The 11,525-nt window shown below is 39.1% G+C and overlaps 1 protein-coding gene across 4 annotated transcripts in view; it reads right to left on the reverse strand.

The window, feature by feature from the left end:
• The window catches only part of Musk (muscle associated receptor tyrosine kinase), a 93,440-nt gene that overhangs the window by 19,398 nt on the left and 62,517 nt on the right, over positions 1 to 11,525 (reverse strand). For all 4 annotated transcript variants that reach the window (XM_048783226.1, XM_015492207.2, XM_048783225.1 and 1 more), the window contains 2 exons: positions 4,908 to 4,914; positions 754 to 1,017 (listed from right to left, as the gene is read on the reverse strand). In XM_048783226.1, coding sequence (XP_048639183.1) covers positions 754 to 1,017; positions 4,908 to 4,914 — 271 coding nt within the window. The remainder of the gene's footprint in view (positions 1 to 753; positions 1,018 to 4,907; positions 4,915 to 11,525) is intronic.

An 11,525-nucleotide genomic window follows, 5' to 3' on the forward strand; every position in this document is an offset into this window, starting at 1 on the left:
TTTTTTATTCCCAGAAATTTTTCATGTCATGCCTGATCACAATACAATCTTCTTAGGTGAAGAAACAAATTATATTACTCTGACAGTGTCAACAAACACTGACTTTGCATTGTCAAGAACGACCGAGCCCTAAAATTATGTTAATTTAAATAGTTAAGTTTCCACCCCAAAATAGAAGCAGAAATGTATTCAATGTTGGTAGTTTTCATGCTTTTTTTTTTTTTAAAGAAAGTCCAGGAAGAATAACACTCTATCTGGTTTCTAATACATATTATGGGTGCAATTCATCCTTTACTCCCCTCGACTCTATGGTACAGATGAGGAAAACTGAAGTTTAGCCTAAGATCATATACATCTAAAAATGAGAACTAACCATATTTGAAATTTGTTCTATTTGATTCAAAAGCCAGCATTTTTTGATAAGTCTTACTATTGGAGCCCATGTGAGTTTAGGATTTCTCTTTTTATTTTGCAGGAAGCAGGACTATTTATAAATAGGACAATAATGTGAACACTGCAAGAGTAATAGAATATTATATCTTTTATGACATTTTTCTAGAAGTTCAGTGTCTTTGTATTATAGATCATCATCAGTGATTCACTTGGTAGGAATTTTATCCTGGGAATCACCTCCTCTTTTGGTTGAAAGCCAGCTTTTGTCTTTTCTATGGCAAATGACAACTTCTTTTGAAAACTTCCTGTTTGAAGACACAACCATGGAAGTTTCTCATTTACATGTTTGTGAAGTTTTACCTGCAAATGGGGGTGGGAGTAGGCACTCCCCCAGGACTGCACTCTGGGAAAACGTGGCTGCACAGCAGAGCCTCTGCAGCCTGCCGGCAGAGTGGGCTCATGGCTTTCAGTTCATTCCATGCTGTGTGAACCAGTAGCTCCTGGGCCTCCTCGGGGTCCGCGTAGGAGGTGTTGAAAAACACAAGAGCATCTTTTGCCAGGACTGCATCGCACACCTCCCCTCTGTACTGGGCGCAGTAGCCTTTGTAATCTTTCTGTGGTTTACTAAAGGAAGAAATGAACAACATTCCCATCACATGCTATTTCTTGGCATTCATTCTATGTTTTTTTTTTTTTTTTTCAATTTCACATCTGCATCACAGAAATAGGAGAGCAGTGCACTTGCAAACTGTTTGAAATGTTCCATGTGAATATTGTCTTCATTTCCAGCTGCAATTATATCATCTCTAGCCATTCTAGAGGGCTATTATGTGAAGGCCAAATGTGATCACGGGCATGGAAAGCTTTGGGAACGGTCAAGGACTGAATAGATTTGGGTATTTTTGTTACTTACTTTATAAATAGAATTCTACTGGTTTGGGTGAGGTCAGCTCACCCACTTCTTACAAAACAGCTAAATTTAAAAAAAAAAAAAGAAATGCATTGGAAAAAACATTCATCATGATGGTTAACAAAAGATAGCATTCGATAACATAATAATTGCTCTGATCCAAAAAGCTTGCAGCTTTAAGAACATTGTTTATTTACGTGTTAGGAGAGTTAAGTAGCCAATCTTTGCAGAACACTTGCATCTCTGACACACCTTGCATATTTAAATTCTCTCACCCACACATCTCCCCAGAATTCCACTAAAGAAAAAGCCATGCATGGAGAAGAAAGCATGGCATATGACTTTCGGAGGAGCTAAGTAGCATCTTTAGCTTTGATAGTTTCTCATCCCATGTCTTGGGGGAAATTGCAGGGTCACTCAGTGCCCCAAATGCTCTGCTTGGTAAAATGAGACAAGTAATTATTCTGAGGTCAGATCATTATGTGTTAATTGGTAATATATGGAAAAAAACATAATCCTATAGAGGCAGCACAAGAATAACATTAAAGACTTATTTTCTATAACAGCTGAAAAGGATAATTGGGAAAATGGAAATTACTGCTGGTGCTATTACATATCCACCTGTCTACTTCATGCAATATGATAGTATCTGTAATAATTATAACAACTCACATTCAATTGACAGATATGTATTGAACTCTTGTAAAGTGTAAGCACTGTGATGGTCTCAGTATATTCTTATGCTTTCCATTAGATCTCTATTACTAACAATGACAGAAAACTCTTACATTGTATTGTCATCAGATTTGTACAACAGTTAGAAATTAGCATTTCATTACCTTTATATAAAAGATTTAAAGTGAGACAATTAAACACATTGAAATTTGTGAGAAACTTCAAAATTGTTAAGCTACCCTATTTGAATTTGAAAAATCGGTGCTTTACAAATCAGCATTGGCTAGTCTTTAAAAAAAATCATTAGAATGAGACAGCACATTCAGATAAAACAACAAATGTCTAAGAAACACAGCTATCTATATACTTTAAAATGATATTTTGTAGCATAGCATCTTCCTTTAATTTGGACCAACCTTTCACTAATTAGTCAGGATTATTTTTTCCTTATCATTTCATTTGCTGGGTATTTTTAAAATAGAGGCTTTGAATAAAATAAATAAATAAAACTCCCATTCAAACCTGTGTGAATTTCTCTGGTCAGAAACAACCAGAGAAATAATTTATGCCTTACCTGTGTAGGGCCCCCAATCCATAGTGACGCTAAGAAAGTTTCAGAGAAGCAAGCATGCTGTGCTTTAATAAACTTAATAATAGATAATAACGAGAAATAGCTAAAACTGGTTTATAAAATCATCTCACATATTCATATATCCTGGTATAAAGGGAGGATGAATAAACATTGGTGTAACCCTACTCATTAATGGAAATGACCTCATCATATAAAAGTTGAATATTTCCCAAAGGGTCTGGAAACTCCTAATTAGCCATCCAGGTTCTGATGGTGTCATGTGTTAACTACTGAGTACTGTTACTTTTTATATCTCCATGAATATTTTTAGAAATAAAAGACATTCTTGATTTTTCCCTCTAAGTACACAATAAAACATGTCTTTTGGGGAAAAAAAATCGGAACAAAGAAAAAGTATACTAAAAGAAAATACTAAGGAAAATAGCCTCAGAGGTAAGGAGTATTAATAATCATCTTATAATCAATCCATCTCTCTGGATTTCTGATGCTGGAAAACGACTTCAGTGTGTCTTAATAGAATTGAATGCTCACTTTTGGGGGGGCATTGGCTACGTAGTGCAAAAGAAAGAACCAAAATAGGAAAAGCCGAGTATGGTGGCACATGCCTGAAGTCCCAGTGACTGAGGAGGCTGAGATAGGAGAATTGACAGCTCCAGGCCAGCCTGAGCAACATAGTAAGACCCTGTCTCAAAATAAAAAATAAAAAGTGCTGGGGCTGTAGCCCAGTGGTAGAATACCTCTGGGTTCCATCGCAAGTACTACAAAAACAAACAAGAAGGGGAAAAGAAATGGATTTTAAATAAAAACTAGATCTTGGTTTATATTTTGTTTTTTCTTCCTAATAGCCTGAAGACCATTAGCTTGTGAAAACCTTTGTACATTGGGAAAACCTATACATACACAAAGTGTATAATTATTATAAGTTTTCCACATGATGTATGATGTTCCTGTGATTATTAAGGACTTGGCTTTGGGTAGCATTGCTATGCTTGGATGAGCTCCATAATTTAAGCATATGGATATATAGGACTCCCCCACCCCAAGTATATATTATATATCTAAAAATATTTATCTATATACATAGCTATGAAGTATTTATCTATTGACTGCTAATCACACTTTCAGTGTTCTAGCTATTTCCCCTTTCTTTCTTTTTCCCCCCAATACTGCACACTGAACCTAGGGTGCACACTGAACCTAGGGTGCGCTACCACTGAGCTATGTCCCAGTCTATATATCTATATCTATATCTATATCTATATCTATATCTATATAGATAGAGATATATAGTTAGATAGATAGATAGATAGATAGATAGATAGAATTTTGAGGCAGGGTCTCACTACGTTGCTGAGGCTGGCTTTGAATTTGTGATTCTTCTGCCTCAGTCTCTTGAGTCACTGGAATTACAGGTGTGTACCATCCCACCCAGCCATCTACTTTTTTGAAGAAACTTGTATACCTCAAATGTCACACTATGATCAAATCTTAGACCCAAGACATGGAGGTAAATTAGGCCATTTTGTCCCTCAATCTCCTAAACCTATTGTTTAGAAAAAAATTTAGAAAGGAGCTCACAGCAACTGTTCCACTGTTCAAATGAGCAAGAGGACCAGTTGTTTCTAGGATTGGCTCATCAGCAGTCCCAAGAACCACAGGCAGAGAAACACAACTTTAGCTGGGTGTGAAGGAATAACATCACATGCAAAAGATCACCAGTCAAAAATCTCTGTGGTCACGCTTACATTATATATCCCTTCAGCAGATACTTGTCTTCACTGTGAAGTTCGTAAGAGTCAGTGCTGTCTCTTAGAACCCACATAGTAATTCAGCATCTATTTATTCCTTGGGCAAACAAATACATCAAAGCTATATGACTTTGGACAAGATTTAGAACAAATTTTGTTAGGCAATGACTGGAGTTCTTGATTCTGCTCTCCTTATCTTCATCATTGCCATCATCTAGTCAGAGCATTAAAAGCCTTAGAAATTAGAAACTTTTTTTTATTTTTATTTTTTTATTTTTTTAAATTTTTTATTGTTGGTTGTTCAAAACATTACATAGTTCTTGATATATCATATTTCACACTTTGATTCAAGTGGGTTATGAACTCCCATTTTTACCCCGTATACAGATTGCAGAATCACATCAGTTACACATCCATTGATTTACATGTTGCCATACTAGTGTCTGTTGTATTCTGCTGCCTTTCCTATCCTCTACTTTCAAAAAATTTCTAACACTCAACACATAGCAGACAATTAATGGTGTATCAAGTAATAAACAAAAAAAAAAACACAAGCAAGCAAAACATGAGTATAAAAATAGTTTCTTACCTCCATTCTATTAACAGGAAAGGAAGTTCCCATAAGAAATCACATTTAAAAAGAGGGGAAAAAGAAAGTTAGTACATTTTCATCTTATGGTTTGAAAGAGTTTCAATCTCTAAGGCTCTGTTAAGTTTTCTGCTTCTATTGGAGGCTAGATCCTGCATTAACAGGCAGATCTGAAGAAAGGAGATTAAGAAAATACTGTCCTGGGAATTGTATTCTTTTCAAATGGAGGTGCCCATGCTGGCCTTCTGGGTATGTGGCCTGGGTGGTCAGTTACACAGGGTTCCATACTCTCCTATGACTACTTTAATGCTCTTCTTGAAATACTATTTTTTAACATTTTCATTTTGCAGTTAACTCCATAAATTATGTAGCCAGTTATGCCCGTGGGAGTACAGTTCAGGGCGCTGTGAGGTGGTCCTGCCTCTCCTGGGGTGAGCTACATGATCCTACTCAGACCCTCTTCCAGTATGAGGGCCCTGGGAGGCTATGAAGTGGCCTTCCTTTCTGAATTATTCCAACTTCTTTTGGAGAAATTAAAGATTCATATGCTTTACCAAGTGTTTTGTGGCCAATTTTCTCCTTGTTCCCTACTCCCATTATTAAAGCAAAATGTGAAACGTACTTTGTCTAAAACCAATTTGCTGCATTAGAATTTCTCTGAATGTCAAGGTCTAGCTTTCTTGGAAGATGTTAGATCCATTTGGGTTGGGTGCAATTCTTTTGGCATTTTTAAGAATTCTAAAAAGTTAGTTTCCTTGAAATACAACAAGTTTGTATTTCTGATTACTTTTTTTACATCACAGGGATTGGTGACAACACAATTTTTGCAACCTTGAATGTATGGTTCAAGGTTGTTTTCTTACAAAAATGTTTTAAAAGTAGTCATTTTTGTCAAATTGAATAAAGCATCCTGCAAGTGTTCTAAATTGGATAAAAGAGAAAAAAACACAATGACCAACCACAATGACCTACATAATATGTGTTATAGTATTAAAAATACAAAACAAGTCAAGACTGTTTGGCTATATTATCTGGAAAAATTTTAAATTTTTAATTCTGATAAGGGTAACAAATTAGGTAAAGTGGGTTTAGGTAAACTGGTATTAGGTGAACTGATTTGGGGTGAATTAGTCTATTCTGAATGTATGGCACTCATTCCATGAAAATACTGGTATTTTCCATTCATAGCATGGATCCCCTTATATTTGAAATTTTTAAGCCAGTTGTTTTCATGCTCTCAATTTCTAAAGTAAATGATTATAGAAAATATGTAATCACAGACATAAACACACACACACACACGACACTTTTTTCCTTGCAATGTCCAGAGGAACATTACTAGCTTCCTCTTTGTTCCATTAAGCAGGCTCTGTACACAGGCACACAGTTTTGGTTCTTGGCCTTCAAATGAAGGTGGAAAGCATCCCAGTAAAAATCAGAGGCCAGGAGATGAGCTATTTCTCTAGATTTTCCTCATGCTTGAATGATTTTTGTGTAGGGGATTATAAAATGTCTAATGCAGCTCTTTTCAACTAAGAATTGAGAGACTAGCACACAAAGCCAAGAAAAGTGTCTTTATTTTTATTTTTTTTAAAAATAACATTACTTTCTGAAAAGAACCACAAGCATTAGGGCCTAAAGGCAGAGGGAGGGTCCAGAGGTGGCACTGGCCATCACTTAGACAGCAGGGACCTCACCTCAGATGTGAATCCATGGGATGCTATGGAAGGTTGCTAGGTTACCAAGAGAACGGCCATCAGACAAAAGAACCCCAACAGTAAGACACCACAGGCTGCCCAGCAGGGATTCAGATCAAGGGCTGGGGACTGTGAATTCTCCCACATAAGGTACTGTGAGGCATGGAGGCCTCTGCAGGACTCTCCGAAGAACTCATGTGTCCCATGAGAGAGTCAGTAGTCAGATGCTTGCAACAAGAGGATTTAATAATCCATTAAGGCATTAAAGGCCTGGATCCGGCATGTGCTGGGTTTTAATACTGGCCCTAACATTTATTAGCTATGTGAATTTGGAACCTATATGAGCTTCAATGTCAATGCAGAATTCTGGGAAAAGTGGCATCTATAAGCCCCAAACCTCATGATAAGTCTCCCACTGTGACAGACTACGTGGAAGAGGACATTAAGAAATTCTGGAGAAAATGGCATATAGTTTGGAGGAGTCAAAACAGATTCTCATAGCAGATGAGCAGAGAGACCCATTGAAACTCAGTGAGCAAAAATGACAGGTATGGAGAGAGACCTCACTTCATAACACAAAAAGAAGATTCAACAGCTTAGAGATGAACCAGTGCCAAAGAGAATCCAGCCATAGTACTAGGGAGGAAATAAGATGCTTTAATAGGCTTCTATAACAAGGGCAAGTAAGCAACAAGAGATGAAGCTAATTTAAGGTGACCGGCAGTTTCTAGACTAGTAAGACAATCAGGAGGTATTCTCATTCATTGGACTTCCATGTGTTTCTTAAAGACTCTTTCTTTCTGGGTGGTAGGTAGCTAGGGGACAGGGAAGGGGTCTAAGAAAATAGTGATTTATAAACCAATGATTTTATTTCAAGGCTAGTTTTTGTTTTTAAACTTCAGAAATTTCCAATAGCCACTGTTATGGTTTGGATATAAGGTGTCCCCACCCCCACCAAAGCTCCTGTGTTAATGCAGGAATATTTAGAGGTAAAATAATTAGATTTTGATAGTTATAATCTTATTAGTCCATCCTAGTTTGAATGGACTGACCGGGTGGTAACTATAAGCAGGTGGGGCGTGGCTGGAGAAGGTGGGTCACTGGGGGCATCTTTTTCTCTGAGGCCCCTTCCTCCTCCCTCTCTCTGCTGCCTGGCCACCATAAATGGAGCAGTGGCTCTCCATGAGGCCCTTCTGCCTTGACGTTCTGTCAAGTTGGCCAACCATGGACTAAATCTCTGGAATCATGAGCCAAAATAAATTTTCTCTCCTTAAAATTGTTCTTGTCAGGTATTTTGGTCACAGCAATGTACAGCTGACTGACATTGTTACCCAATGTCTGCAGAATCTTGAAAATGATCTGGAAAAGTCCGTAAAACGCTGGCCTTCTTTTGAAACTTGCCTGGGTTCTAAAACAAGAAGCTGCCTGATTGGAAAAGCATGCTTACCTTTTATGCCTAACTGCAGAACATCTGGGAGCAATTTAGTGTGGCTACTGTCTGTTACTCATTTATTCTTTCCCCTTTATTAAAAACAAAAACAAAACACTTTTAATCAGTTTAAAACCAGATGAAGTCAGCATGAAATTCCAGGGCATGGTGTCTGCTCTGTTGATAAGAAGACTCTTCGCCTTTAGTGGGAGAAAGTTCATTACAGGGATCATGGGCCCTTTGGCTGAGTGGTAAAGGGGATCATGTGCTCCCTTCTGTGCCACCACCTGCCTAAAAATTATGTCCAGCACTGGAGGGAAATAGGAGAGTGGCTATCAGACATAAGGAAGAGTATGTAACATGGCAGTACATTCAATCACCTCTATCAATTTTGTTGTAGAATTCAAAGTTCTATTTTTTTTTATAATAGTATCGAACATCAACTCTTGAAATATGGAAAATAAAACTAAGTGGCCCATTTTACAGTGAGGGAATCCCAAACTATCACATCAGATTTCTGATGATGCCATATAAAATTCAAATGTAGGGTCCAGAACTTCTGGTCCTGGGGTCAACCTAAAGAAGGGGCATTACAGACAGTGGAGAGATTGGTAGAATTAGTAACGGTGGAGGAAAAATGTGACCAGAGACTCCTCACTATTCCTTAAGACTGGAAAAGCACATACAAAACTTTGGACCTCACAGTCTGATAAAGAAAATATTCGTGCTGTTAAAAATGGGAAATACAAACATGTATGTTCTTCTGAATCCCTCCCTGTGCCTATTTTTATGGCCTCTGGCTGTTCCAGGACCATGCTCATTACAGGGATCATGGGCCCTTTGGCTGGTCTCCACCACAGGGCCTAGAGTTCTGATGACAAAGACAAGGCATCTTGCCCAATACCAGCATCCTGGTGAGTTTAAATCGTAACTTGAGTCTTTTGGGTTGTGACTGGAGGGGAAATGCAACTTCTTGGTTGACAGGCAAAAGATGCAAAAACTTTTGTGATGCCTTTTGATGACTAACAGCGAATAAATGATGAAGAAGGAAATGTATCACATTTCTGCAGGCACAGAGGCTTGAGCGGACTCATGGAAGGCTTTGGGGAAATGAAGACCAATCTCTGTTTTGAGTTGTCCTTCAAACCCTAGAAATATCTCTGGACATAATTCTAAGCACTAGACTATTTGCTCTTTCCATTTCCAGTTGTCCTGCTGAGATGAGTAAATAAACAGATGGAGTAAAAGCTTCCAAGTGAAACACAGGTCTGTGACAGAGGGGGCTGTTGACTACATCACACAAGGGGAACATGGGGACAGCTGAAATGAGAGACAGCAGCAGATTCTGGGGTAGGAAGCATTGTTAGAATAGCAAGAGGAGGCACCATGTCTGACTGGACCTCTGGCCAGCCCCACTGGAGGCCACAGGAAAGAGGGATTTAGCAGATAGGGAGAAAGCAGATGCTATATCAAGAGCAGGGAGCTCTGGGGAGCCTAAGACCATGCTTATGTGAGATGCTCCTGAAGAAAGTGGCTCCAAATGATCCTTTTTTTTTTTTTAAATCTGATTGGTCTTACTTCCCTACATACTGATCTCAGGAGCACTTCAGTGTTGGGAGGTCATTTCCTCAGTGATTCCAGAGGGAACTCATGAGACATCTGGCAGGTCTAACTGACAAGAACAGGTCAAAGACTGGAAGAGAAAATGGCAGAAGTCTCAGAGCTCTTACTCAGTGCGCTCAAGATCCACTCTTTAGACCTGCCTGGAAGCTTTGGGGAAAAGTAGAAGAGAGTCAAAACCTCCAATAGTCAGTGACCTTCACCTGAAAAACAGATGAGGAGATGAAGAGAAAAATCTTGGAGCTTTTATGAGCAGGGCAGGTAATAACACTAGATATGTAGCTAATTTCCAACTCATGGACCTATTTTTGATCTACCATACTCTCTCTAACACGTCTAAGTCTTTTTTCTTTTCCAGTTTTTGACTAAATTCTCATTTCTTTATTTGATCCCTAATATTGGACCTTACTGTGATTCTGTATATGGACTGATTTAAGTGTGGCTCATGCAGTTCAGAGAAGGGCAAGATCACAGGTCCCAGTTATAGGATAACACTTTCTTTATGCTGTATGCTCTACTCAGGTTCTCTGATGACCCTTTAGCCACTACTGTAAATATACCCCTGTCCAGGGTGTTCTCAAGTTTCACTTCCAGGTCCCAATTTTACCTACCCTCTGAAATTGACCTCCATATCACACTGGTGTCCACTGACTGGCCAAGTCATTGCTGGTCCCAGGCTACATGACCATTCGCCCTACTGAGATGACTGCTCTTCATCTGCATCCAGGCATTGCAGTTTGCAAGCCTTCCACTGCTACACGCTAATCCATACACTGCTCCCACTCTCCCTTCCCTCCATGCACATTCCACTGTTATTTTCCATGAGCTGCTATTTCTGATTGGCACTACCCCTCCCCCCCTCACCTCTCACCCCAGAATGTTGCCTTCCTATGCTACCTGTGTCATACCTAAAGGTTCTTTCTACCATCAGAAGATACCACTCTGTTTTTAGGATTACAGATTTCTCTTTGGTATATTCCATTTACTAACGGAGTTGGAATAGGTTCTCAAGATCCACTCTTTAGACCTGCCTGGGAAGCTGGGACAGGGGTGGCGAGATGATGTGGCTATGTATAGTATGGTAAAGATCATGCTGTATACTCTTTTCAGTGTCTTAAAGATCATGCCCATGGGATGAATATACCCTTGTGTGGAGCAGATAAAACCATTTTTATTAGGTTCCCCTCCTTACTGGTCAAAGCACTATTTCCACAATTATTTTTGCATTTATCATGAGTAGGCTATAAAGGTTTCCACATTAAATAAAGAATCCCTGTCTGGCCCTTCAGGCTTGGTATGTATGGGAATGAGGAAAGAAGGGAGATAAAGAATTTGGATACACATTTTGTAGATTCCTTTTCTGGGCCCAAATCTTAGAATGGAGATATATTGATTAATGAAGGAAAAGGACAAAAGAAGAGAGAGTTTTGCAACTTCTTATTTGGAATATTAGAAGCAAAATACCTTACAGGGATCCCTTACCCTGACGTGAGATGGCAACATTAGTGTAAACACAATAGCGTGATGTGGTTGGGTAGATAGCAGAACTGGGTAAGTCAGTTTGAATCTTTCTTTCGTTCTGTGTACCTTGAGAGGGATCCAGAAATTGCTTCAGGCCCCATTAAGGATACAAAAAGAGCTGAGATGGGATTAGGTAGCCCTGCTTTAGGGCCTTGGTGGGGACAGACAGGATGGCCTCTCTGAGGTAGTTGCAGAACAATCTCTAGATGGTGTTTGGTGAAAGATTCAGCTGAGAAGCAGAGGGCTGTGCTGCTCCAGAAGGAGGTGAGTCGGCCAGGGAGGTCCTCTGGGTCCCAACCAAATTCTGAAAGCAGAAGTTCCCCAGCTGCTGTCTTCACTAGCGGCGGGGGG

The sequence above is a fragment of the Marmota marmota genome, unplaced genomic scaffold, assembly GCF_001458135.2.
Source record: "Marmota marmota marmota unplaced genomic scaffold, marMar, whole genome shotgun sequence".
Lineage (NCBI taxonomy): Eukaryota > Metazoa > Chordata > Mammalia > Rodentia > Sciuridae > Marmota > Marmota marmota.